The sequence below is a fragment of the Corythoichthys intestinalis genome, chromosome 13 (assembly GCF_030265065.1).
Source record: "Corythoichthys intestinalis isolate RoL2023-P3 chromosome 13, ASM3026506v1, whole genome shotgun sequence".
NCBI lineage: Eukaryota > Metazoa > Chordata > Actinopteri > Syngnathiformes > Syngnathidae > Corythoichthys > Corythoichthys intestinalis.
In genome coordinates this window covers 40,567,083-40,593,328 of record NC_080407.1, presented here as the reverse complement: position 1 = coordinate 40,593,328, position 26,246 = coordinate 40,567,083, and the positions used below count along the sequence as shown (strand labels likewise).

The following is a 26,246-nucleotide window of genomic DNA, read 5'->3' as shown; positions in this document are numbered from 1 at the left end:
CAAAAGGCATCGAAACGATGCTATATGCATCTCTCATCTGTCCAAGGGCGAAAAAGGGCAGGAATTTGGCCGAAACGGCGGTCAACTTGCTAAGCCTTCGGGGCTACGTCAGACAATGGCTTTCTCTCCAGGCTCCGTCAAAGGATCTTGCTGAAAATGCGTCGACTGGGATTTTTAACGACATTGACTACAGGTAAGCCACACACACGTCTTTTGTTGTGAATAACTATGGGAGTTGGGGGGCTTCTGGTCATATCACATTCACATATGAAGTTAAGACTTGCAATGTGAGTTCTGGGCTGTAGCGGTCATTATTATGATGTTATATTGATAACTTTGAGCAAAAAGTTTATATTGACAAATAACATAGTATTTAGTTTGTTTAACTGTAGTTCCAAAAACCTATTTGATAATTTTATTCAGGAAAAAATGGCAGAATAGACAAGCCTAGATAATTTGGTTTGGAAGATGATGTAAATATGATATGGATGAATCAGTTCACACATGGTTTATGTGTGTGTGCGTGTTTTTCAGAACTGAAACACCCTCCACTGACAGCTACAACTTCTTCTGTGAGACCGCCGTCCATTAAAAGATTAAAAGAGTTGACCAGGAAGTGCTGCGAATGGACAAGCTTGTGGAAATATGGCTTTATTGGGACCATGGAAAAAGTGCTTAGAACATGGATTTAATTCCACTACGCTGGATCTATGCGTTCAATGCATTTTTTCAAAGCCAATACCCTCCTAACTTAGTCACCAGCCAGAAATGTATCTTGATGTGAATACACAAAAATACAGATCTAGTGTTGCTGTTTTCTGCATGTTTTAAGTGTTATATTAATTCTGGCAACACAAAATCTTTATCAAATGTCATAAACACATCTACCAAACATTTGAAACAAGTATTGGTGCCTTAGTATACACATAGGTGAATTCAGAATGAGAAATGTAGCTAATTTCTTGAAGGAAACACTTCAACATTAATGATTTGCACCCAGCACAATGAAATATATACTGAATTAAGCTAAAGGCTAATGTGTCATATATTAAAAATATCACAACCTACTATGCAATGAAATATATGAAATAAAAAATGCACACCATGATCATAAATGGCTGAAAATCAACCGAATTGCAACCACACCCTCCTAAATGTGAATCATGGCAAAAATGGAATAAGACAAAAAATTACAGGGTGATCAAAAAATAATGTGCCAAAATCATAAGGTGATACCGAAAAAATGAAAGACATCACAAAAGAAGTGATGGACACGTGTTGAAGATAACTTCCAAGTTTTATTTCATGTTTCACAAGTGCTCAAATGTGAGCACACCCAGCAGCATGGACAAAATCAAGCCACCATGAAAATTCCTCTCAAACGTGTGCATGTCGCAGTTATTGTCTTGATTGCAACTGTTGTTCGATATTTCACATCATCAGTACTTGCTGGACGTGTTGGTATGTTAAAGACAAAGTTCGTTATCCATCTTTATGGCACATAACATATGTTATACACTAAGTGTATGTTCCACCACTTCCAGCAAATATTGATGACATGAAAGAATAACAGACGCAATCAACGCGGGTATGGGGCGCCGTTTGTAAAGGAGCACATGCTGAAAATTATGACAACATTTTCTCATATTTAGCGCCACACAGTGTTTAAAATGTGGTGTGAAATTTTTTGTCACTTTTTTTTTTTTTTGCACATTTACAACATTATTTAAAAATAAATATTTAAGTTGCTAAACAATCAGTATTGTACCTGAATGTTGAAATCCAGAACTAAATGTTTATTTATATCTTAAATGTAAATATTAAATTCATATCCTAAATATTAAATCTATATCCTAAATTTATATGTTAAATCCAAACTTTATATTTATGTATTAAATCTAAATGTTAAATTTATATCCTAAATTTATATGTTAAATCCAAACTTTATATTTATGTATTAAATCTAAATGTTAAATTTATATCCTAAATTTATATGTTAAATCCAAACTTTATATTTATATATTAATTCTAAATTTTAAATTTATATCCTAAATTTATATGTTAAATCCAAACTTTATATTTATATATTAAATCTAAATTTTAAATCTAAATCTTAAATTATATCCTAAATGTAAATATTAAATTTATATACTAAATGCTAAATTTAAATGTTAAATCTGGAAAAGGGTGAAACTAAATATTTAGCTTAATATGCAAATTCACACGACTGGACACCGGAAGTAACAAAATAAAAGCTTGGAGCAGCTCAGACTGTTTGTTCACGTTGCTTGAAAATGAATATAGCTTACTGAACGGTGGCGGTCGCCTCTTGGACATGAGTCATTGTGATAATAACAATATCTAGGTTAAATACACATTCAGGAGAAACTATTTAAAGAGTATTTTGTGCTTTTCGAGTCACTTTTACGTCCATGAGCCCAGTAAAGTTACTAAGAATAGCCACCAGGGGTCTCTGTTGGACTGGACCGTAGCTCAAGGTTGACCTTTCTCACTTCATTCATTCATTTCTACTGCAAAAATCCCACGTTTCTCACAGTCGGCGAAGGTGGACTGAAAGAAAATATGTTGGGCGAGTCAAGTTTAGCAGAGACTATCGCCCAAGCTATTCTCACAGCAATACAAAATTTTCCCACAGCTACAGCGTCGGTGACAGCGGCTTCCACTTCACGATCCACTTCGGTAAGTTAAGTGTATTGTGACTGTTCTCTAAATCGCATTTATTACTGTTGGATTCTCAGCTATGCTAATTTACCAGAACTTAAAAAAAAATTTTTTTTAAAAAGCAATGGAAAACGTAGAAACAATTAGTGGTACGTTTACTAGTTTTTCTTTTTTGTCTCAGCCAGCTGCTAATTCAAGCAAGAAATGTAGTTTACATCTTTAGCCAATACTACTGAAGCCTTTGCATGCTGTCAGAATTATGGTGAATACACTTGATGAGTGGAAAATTGCGATAGGGACTTGGGGGTGGGGTGGGGGGGCTCATGAGCAGTGCCCACATGAATGCCCCATCAAGTCCTTTTTCTACCGGAGAACTCCATCACCGTCGCAATTTGCGCATGCGCACTAGGCCAAATTTTGATTTGGCGCAGTTACTATAATTAAAGAGGATAAGCGGTTCATTAGACGAATTAATGTATGAAAAAATAAAAAACAAAGAAAAATGTTTTCATTCTTTAAATGCGTCGACCACAACTTTTTGTCACAAATTTAAAATAAACTTTATTTGATTTGTAGGTTTTGCACACGTTAAAATGAACCCGCATCATCTTTGCCATTCTTAGTTTGACTGCTAATATGATAGCGGGAAAGGATCTACTTGTGGATTGCATTGACGCTTGTAGCAAGTCGGTCCTGGCGCCTGTTAGCTAGTTCTGGTAAATTAGCATAGCTGAGAATCCAACAGTAATAAATGCGATTTAGAGAACAGTCACAATACACTTAACTTACCGAAGTGGATCGTGAAGTGGAAGCCGCTGTGGCCGACGCTGTAGCTGTGGGAAAATTTTGTATTGCTGTGAGAATGGCTTGGCCGATAGTCTCTGCTAAACTTGACTCGCCCGACATATTTTCTTTCAGCCCACCTTCGCCGACTGTGAGAAACGCGGGATTTTTGCAGTAGAAATGAATGAATGAATGAAGTGAGAAAGGTCAACCTTGAGCTACGGTCCAGTCCAACAGAGACCCCTGGTGGCTATTCTTAGTAACTTTACTGGGCTCATGGACGTAAAAGTGACACGAAAAGCACAAAATACTCTTTAAATAGTTTCTCCTGAATGTGTATTTAACCTAGATATTGTTATTATCACAATGACTCATGTCCAAGAGGCGACCGCCACCGTTCAGTAAGCTATATTCATTTTTCAAGCAACGTGAACAAACAGTCTGAGCTGCTCCAAGCTTTTATTTTGTTACTTCCGGTGTCCAGTCGTGTGAATTTGCATATTAAGCTAAATATTTAGTTTCACCCTTTTCCAGATTTAACATTTAAATTTAGCATTTAGTATATAAATTTAATATTTACATTTAGGATATAATTTAAGATTTAGATTTACAATATTAAATTTAGGATATAATTTAAGATTTAGATTTAAAATTTAGATTTAATATATAAAGTTTGGATTTAACATATAAATTTAGGATATAAATTTAACATTTAGATTTAATATATAAATATAAAGTTTGGATTTAACATATAGATTTAGGATATAAATTTAATATTTAGGATATGAATTTAATATTTACATTTAAGATATAAATAAACATTTAGTTCTGGATTTCAACATTCAGGTACAATACTGATTGTTTAGCAACTTAAATATTTATTTTTAAATAATGTTGTAAATGTGCAAAAAAAAAGTGACAAAAAATTTCACACCACATTTTAAACACTGTGTGGCGCTAAATATGAGAAAATGTTGTCGTAATTTTCAGCATGTGCTCCTTTACAAACGGCGCCCCATACGCAGGAGGGAGGAATTCTCATGTCAACTTGATGTTGTCCATGCTGCTGGTGATGGCCATATTTGAATACTATGAAAACATGAAATTTAACTTAGTTACTTCCTACATCTGTCCTAGGTAGTTTTTTTTTATGTTTTTTGTTTTTGACATGGCATTATGATTTTGGCACAGCCTTTTTTAATCACACTGTATATATACAAAAGGTTGGAATCATTCAAGTATGGTACTGTTGGTACATAACATTTATTTAAACATGGAAGTGTCTCATACTATAAAAATACACATTATTACACATACAAATATTGAAAAAACGAATTTAAAATATATATATATGGATATAAAAAATAGTAAAACTGTACATGACAACTAGAGCTGGGAATCTCTGGGCACCTAACGATTCGATTACGATTCAGAGGCTCCGATTCGATTATAAAACGATTGTTGATGCACCCCCCTCCTTTTTTATTTTCTTTTTTTTTTTAAATGTTTTGTACATTAGTTCCAAAATTGTTCAAAAATACTCTCAGGCTAAACCACACTACTATTTCAGTATCAAGTTGACATATAGCAGTAAACAAATATACAAAAATAACATTAAATAAAAAACTCCAGTCCCCATTCTGTATCAGCAGCTTTAAACTACATTCAATTAATTTAATGTTGTGAATCAACCGTTAAATTTGTTAAAATTGCTCCAGTTATTCCATAATTTCCCTTTTGTCTACTTTCGACATGTGAAAGTTTTAAAACTATTTTAAAGATAGATTCAAGTCAATATTTTACCGATTTAGGAGTATTTTAGATAAAAAGTTAATTAGGTTTGCTTGGAAGGTTCGCTACAACAGCCTTGCAGGGAAGTGTACTGCTTTAAGATGGCGGCCGTTTATAACGCCCGTATCTAGCTTTTTGTAGATGTGCTGCTAACACTACCAAATCTATATTGCATCTAGTTCTATATAAATGATATCCACCGTAACCGTACTTGTAGCAGCTTTTCGGCAGCAGTCAGGTATGTTGTTGTGTTTTTTTTATCTCGTTGCATGAGTTGAGCTACAGCTGTAAGTTGAGCATTGGCATTACCCGAGGGGCCGGGTAATGGGAAGCATGATGTTTAGCTACTCTCGCTCTGTTCTGTCCCGAAGACCGCGCGGCGCGCTGAGTGTTGTGTACTTCCGCTTTACTTCGCATATTTCAATAATCGGAATTTGGATGTTTGTGAATCGTTCTCGAATCTTCCACGGCCGAATCGCGAATAATCTAAGAATCGGAAATTTTGCACACCTCTAATGACAACATTACTCCTCAAAATCGCTTTCATCAAAGTCATCATCCCATCCAAGTGTCTTCTGTTTCTTTCGAAACATTCTCGCATGCTTGGCACTGATATAAATCAGTACAAGAAAGTTTTGCAGACATACAGGAACATCTTCCCGTGTCACAATTGGTTGCCTTTCAACAACAGTTGACTACTTGCAAAACAGTATCAGGGGCAGGATTTTTAGTCATCCATTTCACTGCCAACTGCCCATCCTCAATGTCCCACCCATTCCCAATGGGTGAGGGGGCACACATTTTACCTGTTAGACAACGTTTCATAATTGCTGCTTGATAGTTTGCTGTCCTGCAATGTTGGTACAGATCATCAGTTTTTGGGGGAATAGAATCTTCTGGCAAGACTGACGAGGCCATACAGAAAGCTCTGCATTTGGCATCATTTTTGGCATATGACTGGCCAAACAGGTAGCACACGTATTTACACAACGTGTTAAATGTTTGTAGGTCAAGTTTAAAACTGCTGCCCAGCTTTGCAAACCCAGTCAGGTATTCTTTTTTATGACGTGCAAACGATTTTTTTTTTGCCTTTGCCATGAAAGGCACAAGCAGAGTCACAACCTGTGAATGTATGGATGCCAATGAGTGCTGAACACACACTAGTGCCAGGAGCTGGAGAGACGTCAGTCCTCGTTCTGTTGCCTCCTGTGAAAAAATGCAATTTACACTGTAAATCTATCTGCAGACTTACAGCAATCACTGCCACGTCAGTATCAGGGCTTTTATTGACTACAGCTTGATGTTCTTGAGCCAAAAGGTTTATTTAACCATTGTCACCCATAACAGGTATGCAATAAAAAGTTCTACTGGATTCACTTTCTATACACTGTATATACATTTTATAACAAAAAGTGGTATTGATATCTGGGCTAAAAAAATGGTATAGTTACAACACTAGTTTAAATAAGAATTTTGTGAGCATAAGTTAATAACAATTAACCTTGTAGTAAAGGCGTGCGTGTGGCTTACCTGTTGTGAATGTCGTTAAAAATCCCAGTTGACACATTTTCAGCAATACACTTCGACGGAGCCTGGGGAGAAAGCCATTGTCTGACGCAACCACGCGGGCTGTGCACGTTTTTTCCAAATTCCTGCCCTTTTTCGCCCTTGGACAGATGAGAGATGCATATAGCATCGTTTCGATGCCTTTTGACTCAATTTCGAATGCGTTTTGTCTTATCTTTTGTTCATCTTCGCTCGTGTCGTAGCTTGACATGGTCGCCGCCATGTTGTTTGTTTTACAAACCATAGCAACAATCCTCGTCTTCTATTGGTGCACGTGACCTAAAATGGCTTCACACACTGACGATACGACTCCGCCGTATCAATATTACTGCGCCACGGGAAAAAAAAAAAGACCGACACGAAAACGCTAATTGCTAAAAAATGACTGGAAACCGTGAGTAGAACTTTTTTTGGGTACTAATTAGCATCGTATGTAAATTACAATATAGAGGTCATGTAGATCCACTTTAGTGGAACGAACCAACACAATTTTCGCTCAGCCAATACAGCCTAGTATAAGAAAATACAGATTTTGCATTTATCATTTAACCTATCAATTAATTATGTTCTCATTGGTGAGAAATCAAGTCCTGACTGCCGTTCACCAAATCTGCTTGGTTTTATAAATGTCCTGTCCCCAGCAAAAAGGTCAAGCCAGCCTCCACTCGTAAAAAAGAAGTCAAGGTAGCCGCCCCTCATTTGGATTATTGTTTTCATTATGTGCATTATGGTAATGCAACGCGGTGGCTTCAGAGCGCTAGTCCCTTTATTGAAAAAATTATATATGAAAAAACAGGGCGCTATTCAACAACGGGTCCACTTTAGACAGACACTGGAACACCCCTAGACCCAAACTAAATCATAAAGATATAAAAATGATTTAGGAATTCAGAGTAAAACTACTTAGACAATTGCTAGTTATTTCCGTCAATTAGCCTTATTTCAAAAATTTATTTTAAAAAAAATCTGGGAGATATCCAAGGAATGTTTCACTTCTGAGGTATACTAGAGTATCCCAAGACTTGGACTAAAGTACTCCTACGATAATCTGATGTACCATTTCATAACAAAAGTACTTTGAAAATTCCCCATTATTTCTGTTATTTCGCCCAAATTAAAAAAAAAAAAAAAAAAATTAAAATCTGGGAGATATCCAAGGAAATAACAAGCAATTTTCTAAGTAGTTTCACTCTGAATTCCGAAATCATTTTTATTTCATAATGACTTAGTTTAGGTTTAGGGGTGCTACAGTGTCTCTGTAAAGTGGACCCGTTGTCGAATAGCTCCCCGTTTTTTCATATATAATTTTTTCAATAAAGGGACTAGCGCTCTGAAGCCACCACGTTGCATTAACGTAATGCACATAATGCAAACAATAATCCAAATGAGGGGCGGCTAGCTTGACTTCTTTTTTACGAGTGGAGGCTGGCTTGACCGCAGTCAAAAAAAAAAGGGGGGGGACATGCAGGTTATGCTGGGGTGACCATATTTTGATTTTCAAAAAAGAGCTCGAGATACTTGAATTTTAATCGAAGATCACTCAAAGATGCCTAAATCACCCACTTTTTTTTTACTCAACAGGGTTTATTCTTCCCTAAAAAAATACTCAATTAAAAAAATTTTTTAAAAAACGAATAATGATTAAAAAATATATATCTAATGCAGACCCATGGAAATGTAGTCCAGTCAATACACACACACACACACACACACAGTAGGCCAAGTGCCAACTCAACATTTTTTTAAATTACTATCACGACAATTGTCGTTGACAAATTGTTATTCCCACTAAATTTTTATTCTCATTCAATGTTTTAGATTGTTCGCAAACAATAACCGAAATAAACTGACAAGCTATTCAACCAGCATGTTTCCAAACGCAGCAGTTCAAAACTGCATTGCCAATAATGCCTAGCGCGGCTGAGTTCATTGATTGCTACCCTGTTTGCGAGTACGGGAGTCGAGGCAAAATCAGACTTTGCTATAAAAGTTTACAATCATCGGCAGCGCAAAGATGCGACACAAAACGGGATTTTACAGATTACACCAGTAAAAATCTCCAACAGAAGTCAACAGTTGCCATTATATACGTATTTATCGTAAAAAAAAAAAAACTCATAAGAAACACTGCTATTTAGAATGTAATACTAGCATTCAACCAGATAAACTAACGCAGAACAATTACGAGACTCATACAATATACTGCATTTCTGTACACATATAACCCTATATACAAAAGAAGGCACGTGATCGACATTAACAGTCGATAAACTTACAGAAAGGTGTATGGAGCCACATCTTTTAGAACTCCTTATTGAACTCTTTACTGTAGTCTGATCGCTCGCCAAACCGTCAGTAGATGGTGGTAATTCCCCATGAAACAAAGGGTAAACTGCCAACAAAAAAGAAGAAGATCTACTCCTTCTCCCGCCCCCACTTGAAGGAGCCTTGTCAACGCAGGGAGGCGCTGCCACCCTAGCGGCCGGAGGGATTCTCTTCAAACTGGTCCCGTGAAAAATCATAAAAAACGAACGTTTTCATGAATTTATGAAACCCGGCTGGACCCTCCAGAGGGCAAGTAATAAGAGGACATGTACGGGCAAAAGAGAACGTTTGGTCACCCTAGGTTATGCAGTTATATAGTCCCTACACAATATTGAGACTAAACCTACGCCCTTGTGATAAGGCATCTTTGAATAAACTTGGGAGTAAAATTTAAGTATCTCGAGGCCGGCCGGGCGTTCTCTTTTTTGGAAATCAAAATATGGTCACCCTCGCCAAATTGGGGTCTCAGAGCGGAGCTTCAAGCCACCCGAGTGTTTGCCGCCATACCCAAATTTCCCCTATGGGGGACCAATAAAGTATTATCTTCAGGATTCAAAACTATAGACGTCCAACTCATTTAAAAGTTGAGGCCTAGCCTTGAATGCTCATCTTTCACTTCAAATTCAACACAATGGGGACAAAAATCATGAAAAGTATTTCCCGAATCGGCGAACCAACCTGCTAGTCTGTGAAGAACAACTTTTACTTGCTTATTGCAAGCAGTCGAGAGGTGAAGTCGTCGCTGATCCTTTGCGCCACAAAATCCCGCCTCGAACTTTGCGGCTGGCATCCTTCTTGCACGCATTTCGAACACTTTACAAACTCCAACTTGATGTTCAAGCGTCGAACCACGTTGTTTTGCGTTCGCAAAATAAGCTAAGCTAACTAGGCTGCGAAGCTTCAACGCACACAAAGACCACTGGACGATGGACAGACCAAATCTTTCGAATTGCTTCCAGTCGAGAAGTTCTTGACCTCCTGCGTCTCGAACTAAGTGGGTTAACTCCGCACAAAAAGCAACTTGCTGTTGAGCACGTTTTTCTTCGCACGGGCAACTGAGCGTGTAGCGACCAGATGGCGGTCCGGATTGCGGAAGTGCAGGCACAGATGCAACGTGGCTCGCTCCGGGAGTGGCTCTGCTACTGCGCATACGCCACTTACATCCAGTCGGTACTCACATTAGGGCTGCGTTCCAATCGCGGTTTGAGTTGCCCTCGCTCACTTGCCCTAAGCACTTGCGATTAAGTCACACTGAGGCCACTTGGAGGGTGGAGGGATAGTGGGCGGAGGGGGAGCGAAAGACGTAAATGGAACACTCCTGCACTTGTTCACTCACAGGCAAGAAAATCATGGAACAACCACAAGGTGTTGGAGTAGCGCTATACTGCCTATTTCAAATCAGTGGCGCCTCCAGAAATTCTTCAGGGGGTGGCCAAATGTGACCACTTAAAACCTTGGGGTGGCACACCAAAAAATAAAAGCCATAATTTCAGGTTTTTACTATGTTGTAGTATTAAACAGGCCAGTAGAAAATTGTCAGAAAGACTTCAAGACACACCTTCTGATATACTTTTGTCGATGGTGTTAAATTGTATATTGTAAACTATTATATTGTGTTAATGTACATAGTCCATAATAGTCCAGTCAAAATTTTGAGGTCCGCAGCTACAACAATCTGACATTATACTGGTGAGTGGGGTGACCAGTGGGGTAGCCAACAAATCCATTGGGGGAAGCCGTGGCCAGGCCTCGCCACTCCCTGGTGGCAGCATTATTCAACATCGCACAAAATATTCTGCGATTCATGTCAATAAGCCAGAGAAGTATTCCGCACTTGATGGCAATACGTTGGTACTTGGGAATTATTAGTTTTGTATCAAATTTTATTTGGGCATTTCATTATTAATTAATTAATTTTTGTCTATACCTTACAATCTGTAAACAGATTTGATGTTTAAATACATTTAACCTATTTGAAGTTTCGTTTCAGTCCCTCCCAACGCCATTTGATTGACAGACCATTACTTTAGTTAAAAGCAAAATAGAAAAGGCAAGCGAAATAGAAACATCAATGACAAAAATTGTCATTCTTTTTTCCTTTTCTTTACTAACAAAAGTGAAAGTCAATAAAAAAGTAACTTTGCTCTTTATTTATTCATTTATTTCTCTTAATTTTTATTTATTTATTTATTTTGGCACTCCTGTGATTCCACACGTCCTGCTATAGACCCTACCCACTGACGTCCCAAAACCACGTGCTCGCTGTATGGTTCCGCCCACTTGTCCGTCATTTTGTCTCTGTATTAGCATTGGTTTCAATTGATCGAGGAATTTAAAATGCATTTCATGGAAGACCCGGTGCTTTCTGATGCCGTAAACTCAATGGATGTGTTGCATAAAAGGCGTTATGTGGAAAAGCTTCGTTCTATACAGTCGCCAGATCCATATTTGATGCCCAAATCGATGTTTTTCGACCCACTGTCTTCGCCCTGTCTGCCTGACATCTGCTACGCTGATATTTACAATTATCTTGTCCACACAAAATCAGCCTATTCTCACGAAAATTTGAAAAACTTCAAGAGCTTGGACGCTTATAAATACTTCGTTGCTGGTTGGGTGAAACGTCCACGAAAATTCGGCAGGAATCTATCTTGTGCTTGGAAAGGTGAGTTACGAAATTTTCAATTCAAAATCTTTTGTTCTTGCTAACATCCACTGTCAAGTCTAATGTATTTCATGTCATTTGTCAATGGAGCTAGGGCTTTTAATGTTTATATGGTTTAGCGATAGCGCTCTCACTACATACATACGTGTATGTTGTCGGCGATTAGCCTAGCAATGATCTTAATTGTGGTTGTCAGCCCAAAACCCTCTAAATATATATTAAATGCATCTTACCAGATATAAAATGACTACTACATAATCTGTGGTAATCGTTTGGAGCCCAGTTTTCTCGTTGAATTGCAGCAGCCCATCTCGCTCTCTTCTCTCCGGGTCTCTCGGAATCCGGTAGAACTTCGAGTCTCTCCGTCTTCTCCGTCTATCTTCTCTGTTATTGCAACCGACCGCCACACACGCCTTCACCATTTTGATTATTAATGTTAACGAGCAGAAAAACACGCCGTAAATAGGAGGAATGTACGTAGCCGTAACAGGTCAACACGATGTGTTGACGGACAAGTGGGCGGCACCAGTCAGGAGAGCGGAGTTGTGACGTCACGTGGGTAGCGTCTATAGACCCTACTCACGTGACGTCACAGCCACGCCCCCGCGCCATGTTGTTCGTATACTCGTCATGTTAATGCATTAGCGCTTCGTAAATTCCTCCTATTATGGCGTGTTTTTCTGCTCATTAACATTAATAGTCAAAATGGTGAAGTCGTGTGTGGCGGTCGGTTGCAAAAACAGAGAAGATAGACGGAGAGACTTGAAGTTTTACCATATTCCGAGAGATCCGGAGAGGAGACCGAGATTGACTGCTGCAATTCGACGAGAAAACTGGGCTCCAAACGACTACCACAGATTATGTAGTTGTCATTTTATATCTGGTAAGATGCATTTAATATATATTTAGAGGGATTTGGGCTGACAACCACAATTAAGATCATTGCTAGGCTAATCGCCGACAACATACACTCAGACGTTGTGAATGAACTACCTGAAAATATATAATTATAAGGGGATAATCAGACAGTTGTCATACAATTAATTTACAATTTCACTATTGAGGTCAAAAGCCAAAAAATAAATTCAACTAGGGACAATCTGGAGTAGTGCTATCGCACTTCATATTTATTACATATTCTATATGTATGTAGTGAGAGTGCTATCGCTAACCCATATAAACATTAAAAGCCCTAGCTCCATTGACAAATGACATGAAATACATTAGACTTGACAATGGATGTTAGCAAGAACAAAAGATTTTGATTGAAAATTTCGTAACTCACCTTCCGAGCACAAGATTCCTGCCGAATTTTCGTGTACGAGGACCTGTTTCACCCAACCAGCAACGTAGCATTTATAAGCCTCCAAGCTCTTAAAGTTTTTCAAACTTTCGTGAGAATAGGCTGATTTTGTGTGGACAAGATAGTTGTAAATATCTGGGTCAGGCAAAGATGGCGAAGACAGCGGGTCGAAAAACATCGATTTAGGCATCAAATACGGATCTGGCGAATGGATAAACTGAAGCTTTTCCACGTAACGCCTTTTATCCAACGCATCCAATGAGTTTACAGCGTCAAATAACACCGGGGCTTCCATGAATTGCTCTATAACTTGCACGACTAATTGAAAACAATGAGAATAGGTCTAAAAAATAGGTACAATATGGCGGCCGGATACAGCGACACGTCATTTTGTGACGTAGTTGAGTAGGGTCTATAACTGCCACATACAGTTTTTTTTTAAAATTTTTATTTATTATCAACAATGATAAATTTTACAATTCCAAAGGCAGTTGGGTATCACATTCAAACACCGTGCTGGATCCTCCGTTCATTGTCTTCTCTGGTGGTAAATAGACAGCAGCCAACGGTATTTGAGCTTCATTATCACCACCGCATGGACATATTTTCAGTGTACCACTGCAATGCATTGTGAGATACAGGGAGCTCCGGAGTGACCATCGTTTTTCACTCGATCACTAAACCCTCTGAGGGTCCATCTCACCAAGTTCACTTCGGTGTTTGGGGATTTGGAACGGCCCTCAAGATGGCGGCATGAATTCCCACGGGGGGCAGTGGCAAGGGCAAGTGAGCGAGGGCTCATTTAAACCGCAATTGAAACGTAGCCTGGGTTGCGAGACGCTTACTGAAAGGGGGAGTTCGGGATTTTTTACAGGCTTAATCTTTGAGTTGAGGGGGTTAATTAGTTAGTGGAGTTGATTGAAAAATAAAATCTGTATAGTTTGTTAGTTTTTAACTATTTTCAAGGCTCCAGAGTGGCTAAACTAACGCAAATCAATGGCGTACCACAAGCAACACATCACTTCCGCTCATTATTATTCATGACATTAGCCTACTGTTGCTAAGGAAGGACACACCACTGTATTTCCCATTAGGAAATGAATGGAAATCGTGTACAAAGGAGATGTTTACAAAGCTAAACCTACCAATTCTCTCCGAAAATGATGTCCCTAGTGCCAAATTCACTGATGTCCACAAGATGTGGAAGAACATAAAAATGTTCAGTTAAAGCAGTACTTCTCAAATAGTGGGGCGGCAGAGCGATGCCAAGGGGGGGCGGATGTGACCTCGGGGAAAATACTTTTTGCCATACTTCAATAATGTATCATTTTCAAAGTGTGCACAGTATTTTTTGACAAAACAAGAGCACACAGCAAAGAGGAAATATGACTAAGTGTATGTAGCGTTTGGCTTTGACTTTTAATACATTGGGAGACGAGAAAAGACCAGTCTGTGTCTAAAAATGTTTGCAACGGACAACAGGAAGCCACATAAAAATAAGATGTCACTTATAAACATATAAATAAACATTATCAACAGACCCCACTCACATTATCAAAGTTTCGTCAGCCTTAATTGTCTGAAGTTGGCGCGCCGGTGTTGTGCCGAAAAATAGCCACTCCACGTGAAATGTCCCCCCTGACGGGAGCGCCCACACGTCACTTGTACAAACAGCCTTTTCTTAACAATCGATGGACACGGAAACGACGTTCTTGTACCGTGAATATGTATCATTTGACTCTGCTTGAACTAATAAATATTTTACTGTGACCAACGCCCTGAAAATAGAGCAAGACTTTATTTTGGGCCCCGCCTCTCCGCGCAAGTTCAGTCAAAGTTTGCTTTCCGTCCAAGACGGCCGTCCACCACTCACTTTCGCCGAAAAGTCCGCTCCAAACTGTTGTAATGCCCCGGATATGGGGAAGAAGGAGAAAAGTCTTTATTTGCTTACCCATTTTATTGTGGTAACAATAATAAAGAAAAACAATAACAAAATAACAGCGGGCTGCTACGACATGCGACCGCTATCTCGCTCGTTCTCCCATTCTTCCTACTCGTTCCCCTTGCGTCTCTTAAGGTGGGGCCGGCATAGTTACGAACATTAGGCTACAATACACAATGAATAGGTATCCGCTGAACTCCTCCCACTCGGCTGCCGCTAGTTTGAAGCGGCCTTAAAAAAATTAAAAAATAAATAAAATACATCTCATTTGCCAGGCGTGGTGGCTTTTATTTTAATGTGGCGGTGCGCCACAATCTGTTGAATATAGACCCTACTCACATGACGTCACAACCACGCCTCCGCGCCATGTTGTCCGTCTACTCGTCGTTTTGACGCATTACCGCTACGTAAATTCCTCCTATTATGGCGTGTTTTTCTGCTCGTTAACATTAATAATCAAAATGGTGAAGGCGTGTGTGGAGGTTGGTTGCAATAACAGAGAAGACATAACAACATACAGTTTCAAATTCAACAAAATCTCTTTATTTTCCAAAATTTCACACTAGTTGTGCATGGATTTCCAGTTCAAAAAGGAAAAGACAAAATGTGATGAAAAGCGGGACTGACATCCAACACCCACACAAATAAATAAAAGAATAATCATAATAATAAAATAAAATGAAAACAAAACAAAAACAAAAAAAACCCCAAGAAACAAAAAGAAAACCAACAAAAATAAACCATTAAATTAATCCCCGTCACTGCCAGTGAACTTGGTGACCATTGAACATTGAGTTTTACTAATAGTTTTGGATAATAAATATCAATACACTAAAGAAAAGAGTTGCCAGATTGTGGAATGCCAAGGGCTTAAGAGGCCTGACAAATGTTTAAAAATGGTCCCCAGGCACGTAAGAATCTACCATTAGAATAATGGAGAGAATATCTGATCTTTTCAATTTTCAAGCATGTCATTAAGGCCGTCAGCCATTCGGTATGTGTGGGAGGGAGGGGGTCTACCCACCTTAGAAGGACCGACCTACGAGCTAGGAGGGAGGCAAACGCTAGAGTGCGGCGCTGTTCAGAAGATAGTCTTGAGTCCTCTGTAACTCCAAATAAGCCAATAAGGGGGTTCGGTTCCACCCTCACTGTTAAAATCTGTGAGAGGGAATGAAAAATCTCTGTCCAGAATTTGCCAAGTTTAGGACAAGTCCAAAACATATGAAAGAGTGAGCCGTCTGAGATATTGCATTTGGTACAAAGTGGGCTAATGTCAGGATAAAAAGTGGCCAGTTTGGTTTTGGAGATGTGAGCTCTGTGGACCACTTTGAATTGGATTAAATTATGACGAGCACACAGAGATGAGGAGTTGACTCGTTTTAAGATGGATAACCATGTTTCCTCAGAAAAGGGGGTACCAAGGTCTTCCTCCCATTCTGCCCTGACTCTATCCATAGATGCAGTCTTCAGGGCCAACATCATGCTACAAAAAACAGAGACATACCTCCTCTGGTTTGGATTTGTGGAAAGAACTATGTCAACAATAGTCTTGTCAGAGCTTAGCGTGGTGGGTAAGTTAGAAAGTATAAAATGTCGAATTTGTAGATAACGGAAAAAATTTGACTGTGGAAGTGCAAATTTGTTGCGTAATTGTTGAAATGTTGCCAAATTATTACCAATAAATAAATCTTTAAAGTGTTCTATTCCCCTCTGACTCCACTCTTTGAAGGCGGGGTCATTGAGTGAAGGTTTGAAAAAATGATTATGTAATATTGGGCTTGATGGTGAGAAGTCATGTAAAGCGAAAAACTTCCGGAACTGAGACCAGATCCTCACTGAGTGTTTGACTACTGGATTCTTTAAAGATCTGGTTGAGAGTGGAAGAGAGGAGCCCATCAATGCAGCCAGGGATACATTGTCCGCTGATCTCATCTCCATTGCCACCCAGTCAGGAGGATCTGGGCGATTATGAAAGTGAGACCAGAATGTGAGACACCGCAGGTTGGCCGCCCAATAATAAAAACGGAAATTAGGCAAAGCGAGACCACCGGCAGCCCTCGTCTTTTGTAGGTGAGTTTTATTAAGACGAGCCCTTTTTCCTTTCCAGATATAGGAAGAGATAATCGAATCCAGATGATCGAAAAAGGTTTTGGGAATAAAAATTGGTAATGCCTGAAATAAGTACAAGAATTTTGGTAAAATGGTCATTTTAATGGAATTTATTCGCCCAATGAGGGACATAGAGAGTGGTGACCATTGTGTAAGTGTTTGTTTGATTTGAGTTACCAAATTTAAAAAGTTCTCTTTAAAAAGGTCTTTGTGCTTCCGGGTCATCGTGATGCCTAAGTAGGAAACTTTGAGAGTTTCAATTTTAAATGGAAAATTAGTGAAGCCTGAAGCAGATATAATATTGCCAATTGGAAACAGTTCACTTTTTTCAAAGTTTATTTTATACCCAGATAGTTGACTGAAGTTATTAAGTAGTGGTAGAGCCGAATGGAGAGAAGTGATCGGGTTTGAGACAAGGAGCATAAGGTCGTCTGCATACATCGAGACCTTATGTTCAATGCCGCCTCTCCATATACCCGTGATGTCATCGCGGCTACGGATGGCGATGGCGAGAGGTTCAATAACCAGGTCAAATAGCATGGGGCTGAGAGGACACCCCTGGCGGGTACCACGCTGCAGTCTGAATGGATTAGACAACTGGGAGTTGGTTCGGATAGAGGCTGTAGGATGAGAATATAGCAGTTTAATCCACGCTATGAAATTTGGCCCAAAACCGAATTTCTCCAGCACTGCCCACAGGTAGACCCACTCCACGCGATCAAATGCCTTTTCAGCATCAATAGAGACTATACATTCAGGCGTGTCATCAGGAGTAGAATAGATAATATTTAATAGTCGACGTATATTGGAGAATGAGTGCCTACCCTTTATAAAACCAGTTTGGTCCTCAGATATGATAGTCGGAAGGATGTTTTCTAGTCTGCGAGCGAGAACTTTAGCTAGAATTTTTGCATCAGTGTTAATAAGCGAAATGGGCCTATAGGAGGCGCAATGTGTGTGATCTTTGCCTGTTTTGGCGATTAGGGTAATACAGGCTTCAGAAAATGTTTTAGGAAGGGAGCCTTGCCTAAATGATTCGCAGAGCACAGAACAAAGTTGTGGAGACAAAAGTAAAGAGAACTTTTTAAAGAACTCAGATGGGAAACCATCGGGGCCTGGACTGCTGCCTGACTGCATTGAAGAGATAGCTGAAGCTATTTCAGCCTGTGTTATGGGCTCATCAAGTCTCTTACCATGGTCTGGTTGGAGTTTAGGAACATTGAGACTGTTTAGAAAGCTGTATATGGCATTCGGATCGGGAGGAGATTCTGAGGAATAGAGATTTGAATAGAAGTCCCTGAAAGCATCATTAATTTGAGTACGGTCCCTGGTGATTTCACCATTTTGTGTATGAATTTTAATTATGTCTTGTTTCGCAGAGGAACCCCTCAGCTGGTTTGCAAGCAGTTTGTCGGCTTTGTCTCCGTGGGCATAAAATGTGGCTTTATTTTTTAGGAGCAAATATTCTACTGAATGGGTGGTAAGTAGGTCAAATTTAGTTTGGAGCTGTAAACGTTCTTTATAAAGATTTTGATTTTTAGTTAGCGCATATTGTTTGTCAATTTCCCCAATTTGATGAGCAAGATCTGAACGCTCTTTGTTAGCTTTACTTTTCATTTGAGCCGTGTAAGATATAATTTGTCCCCTGAGGTAGGCCTTAAGGGCATCCCATACAATCAAACTGGAGATCTCGGGGGATATGTTAGTGGATAAGAAAAAGGTTATTTCATTTTTTATAAACTCTACAAATTTGTCATCCGACAGAAGAGTGGAGTTAAAGCGCCACTGTCTGCTCCTTCGGGGGAGATTTGGGAGGGAGATGGCCATGGAGACAGGCGCGTGGTCTGAAATGACAATACTATGGTAATCACAGGAGCGGATAAGGGGCAGGAGTCTATGGTCAAGTAAAAAATAGTCTATGCGTGAATATGTATGGTGGACATGTGAAAAAAAGGAATATTCCTTTTCCTGAGGATGTAGAGAGCGCCACACATCACAAACACCATACTGTATGAGGAAGGCCTGAATGAGATTGGCTGATTTACTCAGCATGCCGGGGTTGGTGGAGGACCGGTCTAAGAGTGGATCCAGCCAGCAGTTCAAATCACCTCCGAAGACGAGAGAGTGTGTATTTAAGTCTGGAAGTAATGAAAATAGGCGCTCAAAAAAGGTTGGTTCGTCCACATTGGGGGCATAAACATTAACGAGGACCACCATTGTGTTGTATAATTTCCCAGTCACAATAACGTACCGGCCAAATTTATCAGAAGTCACATTATGAGGCTCAAAGGTGATATTTGGAGAGATTAAAATTGAAACTCCTCTGGCCTTGGCCTGAAAGGAGGAGTGGAATGCCCCTCCCCCCCAACCCGTCAGGAGACGCCTGCTGTCTGAGCTGCGAATGTGTGTTTCTTGCAGAAAAGCAATATCTGCTTTGAGCTGTTTTAAATGTGAAAAAATCTTTCTCCTCTTCACTGGGTGGTTCAGGCCCCTGACATTCCAACTGACAAAGTTCACACAACTATCCACAAGCAATAGAAAAAGTGAAGAATGTGAAATTAACTAAATGGCAGGTCAAAGAAAAATAGATATATGTATGTACATTTGATTCCCCAGCTGGTGGCAGTGACCACCTCCCCATCCCTCCCAAGAAAGCTGCCAAAAAAAAGAGCAGCAAGCTCTTAAACCCAAACATAACTTTAAATCTTCCTGTCTCAACAAAGTTAATCCTCCGGTATTGAACATTGGAATAGTAAAAATAAAACATCCCTTTAGACAACATTGGAATGTCAATCAGTCCTGAAAGACTTGTCAGATTATATTTAAATTAAATTGAATTAAATACGGAACCAATTAAAAAAAGAACAACTGAGTGTAAATCAGTGCACACTGACATGTCTACAGTCTTAAAGTTTCAAATGAGCTGGCTCCACGATAGCTGTCACTCCGAATGCAAACGTAAAAAGAAAAAAAACGGATATATGTATGGCGCACGCACCCACACACATACAGGATTATTATTATTATTTATTTATTATTTTATTATTGTTATATATATTTTTTATAAAATAAGAAGAGTTACGGTAAGCGCGCTCCAAGCGTGTTCTGCATGGCTCAGCCGCGGTGCTGTAATAAAGTGGCTCTCATCCAGACATGTTGAAGAAGGTGTTTATGAATTCTCACGTAATTTGGGAAGGCCGTCGATGTACTTCTGTGCCTCCTCCACTGAGCTGATCCATTTCCTGGCTCCCCCAGCCAGCGTGAGCCGTAGTCGGGCTGGGTACAGCAGCGCGGGCTTCAGACCCCGCTTGTACAACTCCGCCATGACGTCTCGATACTCCGTGCGCTTGTTGGCCACATCGGGACTGTAATCCTCCACCACTCGGATCTTGTGGCCGCGGTAGTTGAGCATCCCTCTCCGACGCGACTCCCTGATGAGCAGGTCCTTGGTCTGGTAGCGGTGGAGACGGACGATCACCGGCCGCGGTCGCTGTCCGGGAGCCGGTTTAGCCGCTAGAGTTCGGTGGGCTCTGTCGATGTCGGGCTTGGAAGGCAGCGTCTCAGAGCCGAAAACCTCCAGCAGCAGGTCCGCAAAAAACTCGGAGGGGCGGCCGCTCTCGATGGACTCAGGGATCCCCAGGATACGGATGTTTTGCCGGCGGCTTCGTCCCTCCAAGTCAGTTACTTTTGCCTTCAACTTGGCGTTGTCGATGCTCAGCGCGGCACACCTATCCTCAAGGTCGTTAACTCGCTGGCTCAGGTCGTCCGCGGCGAGTTCCAGTGAGGACACACGTTGGTCGTGGTCATCCACAGTCTGTCTCAGCGTGTCGAGCTTTGAGTCCAGTTGGTTGAAAGAGCTTTTGAACTCAGCCGCGATTTCCTCGCGGTGTTGTTCAAGTAGCGTCGAGATCGCGTCAAATGTTAAGCTAGAGTTAGCTTCTTCTCTCCTGCTCGATTTACTGCCTTTGGAAGACATTGGAAAAGTTGATTTTGCCGTTTAGAGCGATGTCAAGCAAAATAAACGAATGACTTAAGTTCGAATGAGCAGAGTCGAGGGCGATGTTGTTAATGAAAGGGTAAATTAACCGGAGAGCACGTGCTGCGCAGCTACTCCATCTATCTCCGGAGACAGTTTCAAATTCAAGATGCTTATTTCTTCCACCATCATTATATTTTGAATAATATTTAGCTGGTACCAAGTGAAAGAAGCTGGCCTCGTCTACGGATCATCAGTTAAACAGGTGTGTCCAAACCTTTTGCAAAGGGGGCCAGATTTGGTGTGGTAAAAATGCGGGGGGCTACCTTGGCTGATTTACCTGGACAATATATTTAAACAAATGTTAGCAAGCCCTTCTGTGTGTCACATTTGCTTTATTATTTTTTTTAATTCATAATTTCAACAGTCTCGTCTTTGTGGCGTTCTCTTTCGACACTCGGGCTCTTGCGAAATACTGCTGCTGTAACTTCAAGTTGCTATAATTTCTCGCTGCGTATCTTCCCTGTAATGTTGTCGTACATGTTAGCGTGTCTTGTTATTATCGCGTCACATCGAACTCTTTGAAAACAGCGACTGTCTCTTTGCAAATGAGGCAGACACAGTTGTTGCGTGTTTTATTGAAGAAATAGTCCAATATCCACCTATCCTTGAAGCGCCGGCCATCGCAGTCAACTTTTTTTTTTTTTTTTTGATTGTCGCCATTTTAGAAATCACACAGGGTAATGTTGCTTAGAGTGCTGCTCTTAATGTTTTTCAAAGTTTCGTGAGAATAAGCCGAGTTTCTGTGGAAAGGATAGTTGTAGATATCAGGGTCGCAGATGTCAGGCAGAGGGGCGAAGACAACGGGTCGAAAAATATCAATTTAGGCATCAAGTATGGATCTGGCGAATGGATAGACTGAAGCTTTTCCACATAACGCCTTTTATGCAACGCATCCAATGAGTTTACAGCGTCTGAAAGCACTGGGGCTTCCATGATTTTCTCTATAAACTGAACGACTAATTGAAACCATTGAGAAAAGGGCTAAACAGAGACAGACAATATGGCGGCCGGATACAGCGACACGTCATTCTGTGACGTCGGTGAGTAGGGTCTATAGGGGAATCCCTGCTATCTACTTATGACAGGGCAACAGCAACAACAACAAAAAATGTCACGCTTCAACAAACAGGAAGTAGGAGTCCCCCTCGTTTATCAACAGAAGTGCATCAAATTTTAGAATCAGAAAGGTAAGGGTCTACTTACGTTTTTGTAAAACCAAGGTTGCATTGTGGTAGATTTTCAAAGCTGTCGTGGCTGAAATGATGAAAACAATGAGCCGATTGGGGACCTGTATGCATGCTCACAAAAACGGTCCAAACCTTTGCCGGAGAAGTTTTTTTTGGACCACTCCTAGAGTCTCGAGTCTTCATGTGAGCAATTCATCGCTACACCTCGAGATGGCATGACGAATCCCGCGAGTATAACCCAGAAAATGTTTGCAATATATGGCGAGGATAGCGTGGTGCTATATTTCCGTGTTCAGAGTGGTGGTGAGGCTTCCTTTAAGTTACGTCATGAGGTAGTGGTCGGAAGGACGGCAGGTCCCTCGTTGCTATGGCCATAACTCAAAAACTACACGGTCAATTATTATTTTTTTTTTTTAATGTGACTTTTTGAGACAGCGAATGATGCATTTAATACAATTCAACTGAGTAAAACCCTCAAGAGCGAAATCCGAAAAGCTCTTCAGTTGCCATTTAACGATTGTCAGGAAGGTTTTTGGGTTCGTTTACTAGGCGGTGATTCCTTAGACAAGCAGAAAAACACGTAGTAATAGGAGGAATGTACGTAGCGGTAATATGTAAACACGATGAGCTGACGGACAATATGGCAGCACCAGTCAGGGGGGCGGAGTTGTGACATCACTTGATTGGGGTTTATATCACTTTAATCTATTTAAAGTGTGCCCCCTAACTCTGGACGAAAAAATGCAGATTGAAAAAAAAAAAAAAAAAGGCAAAAAAAAAGATATATATACATACATATATATATATATATATATATATATACATACATATATATATATATATATATATATATATATATATATATATATATATATATATATATATATATATATATATATATATATATATATATATATATATATTAGGGCTGTCACAAACGATTAAAATTTTTAATCGAGTTAATTACAGCTTAAAAATTAATTAATCGCAATTCAAACCATCTATAAAATATGCCATATTTTTTTGTAAATTATATATATAGTCTGTAAAATAACTTGTTGGAATGGAAAGATAAGACACAAGATGGATATATACATTCAACATATGGTACATAAGGACTGTAGTGGGCATTTCACTCTACTGTCATTTAAATCTGTCTTTGCTGTCCTCACTCCGAACCGTCTACTTTTTCCAAAGCTAGACAGCTAGTGAACGACGCCTTAATAATCAGACTTCTTCCTTTTTCATCTGATTTATTAATAAAATGGCCTCAAACCACTGTCCTCTTTAGGCCGTAGTGAAACTACAAAAAAAAGTACACGAGCATTGCATTAGCAACAACGTTAGCTTAGCACGCTGTACAGGTTCACTAAACATAAACAAAAAGCGTCTCATACAAAAAATATAACATTTCGCTTACTAACATAATATGTACATTCTTTACAACAACCATACTTACGGACAAATCTTGTCCAAGGATCATATAAGCACAACATTACGACGTAGGCGTCAGCCCGAGACGTCGTGCAGCCATATTGAACTGGCAAGAAAGCAATAAACCATGTAGCAAAGCGACCACAAGAGTTCGCTGTTAGACAGCACAAAAAACCTTGCTGTATAACTTACCAAAAGGCAGACTACTGTCTGAGCGGGACATGTGAGAGAGTAATATAATACACCTTGTGTCAAGTAGGGTCCATGCCCCGATGATTGATGACTTTGACCTCTGTGACCCCGCCCCCTTTGATCGTAGTCCTTTGATCTCTATTGTGATGACAGGTGATTGATGACCCCGCCCCCCTTTCCCCTTTGATCGTGGTCCTTTGATCTCTATTGGTGCTGACAGGTGATTTATGACCCCTCCCCCCTTTGCCCCTATGATCGTAGTCCTTTGATCTATATTGGTGCTGACAGATGATTAATGACCCCGCCTCCCGGACCCCTTTTGATCGTAGTCCTTTGATCTATGTTGGTATGATGTCATTGATGTGGTTTTGGTCATGGGAGATGTTTTACAACTTTGAAGTTTAGCGCATGCGTGTTCCGGGGTATGGGTTATGTCCGTACATATTCCCCCTAAAAAAAAAAACGTAGTGTGTGTGGGGGCGTGTTTAGCGCATGCGTGCTCCAAGTATATCGATACATGTCCGTACATGTCCCCCCTAGAAAAAAACGTAGTGTGTGTGTGGGCGTGTTTAGCGCATGCGTGCTCCGGGGTATGGGTTATGGGTCTAATTGTGGAGTTAATTAAAGTGGTTACGTGTGGTTTTGATGGATCTAGTTTGGATTGAGTTAATTAAAGAGTTTTGTGTGGTTTTGATGGATCTAATTCGGATTGAGTTAATTAAAGGGTTTTGTGCGGTTTTGATGGATCTAATTGGGGAGTTAATGAAAGGTTGTTGTTTTTTTTTTGCGGTTTGGATGGATCTAATTTGAGGGGGTTTAATTAAAAGTGTTTGTGATCATGGGTGTGTCTTAATTGGGTGTATGTCCATACATGTCCAAACGAGACGTTGTCACGGATGTTGGGACATGTACGGACATGTCTCCCAAGAAAAACGTAATGGGGGTGGGGGCGTGTTTATTAATGGGTATAATTTGGGGGGTTAATTTGTGTGGTTTTGATGGATCTAATTCGGATTGAGTTAATTAAAGGGTTTTGTGCGGTTTTGATGGATCTAATTGTGTAGTTAATTAAAGGGTTTTGTGCGGTTTTGATGGATCTAATTCGGATTGAGTTAATTAAAGGGTTTTGTCCGGTTTTGATGGATCTAATTGTGTAGTTAATTAAAGGGTTTTGTGCAGTTTTGATGGATCTAATTTGGAGTGAGTTAATTAAAGGGGTTTTGTATGGTTTTGATGGATCTAATTGTGGAGTTAATTAAAGGTTGTTTTTTTTTTTTGTTGGTTTTTTTTTTTTTTGCGGTTTGGATGGATCTAATTTGGGAAGTTAATTAAAGTGTTTGTGATCATGGGTGTGTCTTAATTGGGTGTATGTCCATACACGCTCAAACGAGGCGTTGTCACGGATGTTGGGACATGTGCGGTCATGCCCCTCTACAAAAGGGAGGGGGGCGTGTTTAGCGCATGCGTGCTCCGGGGTTCTGGGACATGTACGGACATGTCCCCCGAAGGAAAAAAGTAATGGGGGCTGGGGGCGTGTTAAGCGCATGGGTTCTTACGGATGTTGGGACACGTCCGTACATGTTCAATTGAAGAATCGGAAGTACTAGGGTATGTCTAGGCATGTTCAGGCATGTCCAGACAAAGCGATGTCCCCTTTGACCCGTACCTATTTGGGAACAAGGGGGGTTATGGGAAAGTGTGGGTGAGAAGGGGTAACTTGTCTAGGCATGTTCATGCATGTCCGGACAAAGTCCCCATGTGTGGTCTGTGTGTAGGCTAGTTTTGTAGCAATGCTGAGTGAGTATTTTTCCGGCGAATCTTTTACCTTCTGGATGAAGTCTCTTCCGTCAGGTTTGTGGTTCTATAATAAGTTTTAAAAAGTCTTGCACGAGTTCAATTTCAAGAATTTGTGAAACTACAGTTTTTATATCCAAATAACTTCATTCCATTTACTCAAAGTACAGCGTCTTTCAAGTATGAAGTTTGCTTGATCATTTCACCACAGATACTACAGGCAGCGCATTGACTTCAACCCCAGACAGCTTTTTGCTGCAACTATAGGTTGGTACTAATGTATACATATATACACTGAAGCAAATAACTATGTATTTCAACCGGGTTTAATTCATTCTATTTCGCAAAGTTAGCATGCGCTCTATATCTTTAAAAGTAACCAAATAAGAGTTGGTGACATACCAGTTTTGTTGCTGAAGAGTCTTTTCTCCCCA

At 40.0% G+C, this 26,246-nt stretch overlaps 1 protein-coding gene across 1 annotated transcript in view; it reads right to left on the bottom strand.

Annotated features, from left to right (window-relative positions):
- LOC130928936 (oocyte zinc finger protein XlCOF6-like) overlaps positions 1–10,226 on the bottom strand; it is a 42,808-nt gene extending 32,582 nt beyond the window's left edge. The window contains exon 1 of the mRNA XM_057855766.1: positions 9,826–10,226. Within this exon, the coding sequence (XP_057711749.1) occupies positions 9,826–9,952 (127 nt within the window). The 5' untranslated portion in view covers positions 9,953–10,226. The remainder of the gene's footprint in view (positions 1–9,825) is intronic.
- Between the last annotated feature and the right edge of the window lie 16,020 nt (positions 10,227–26,246).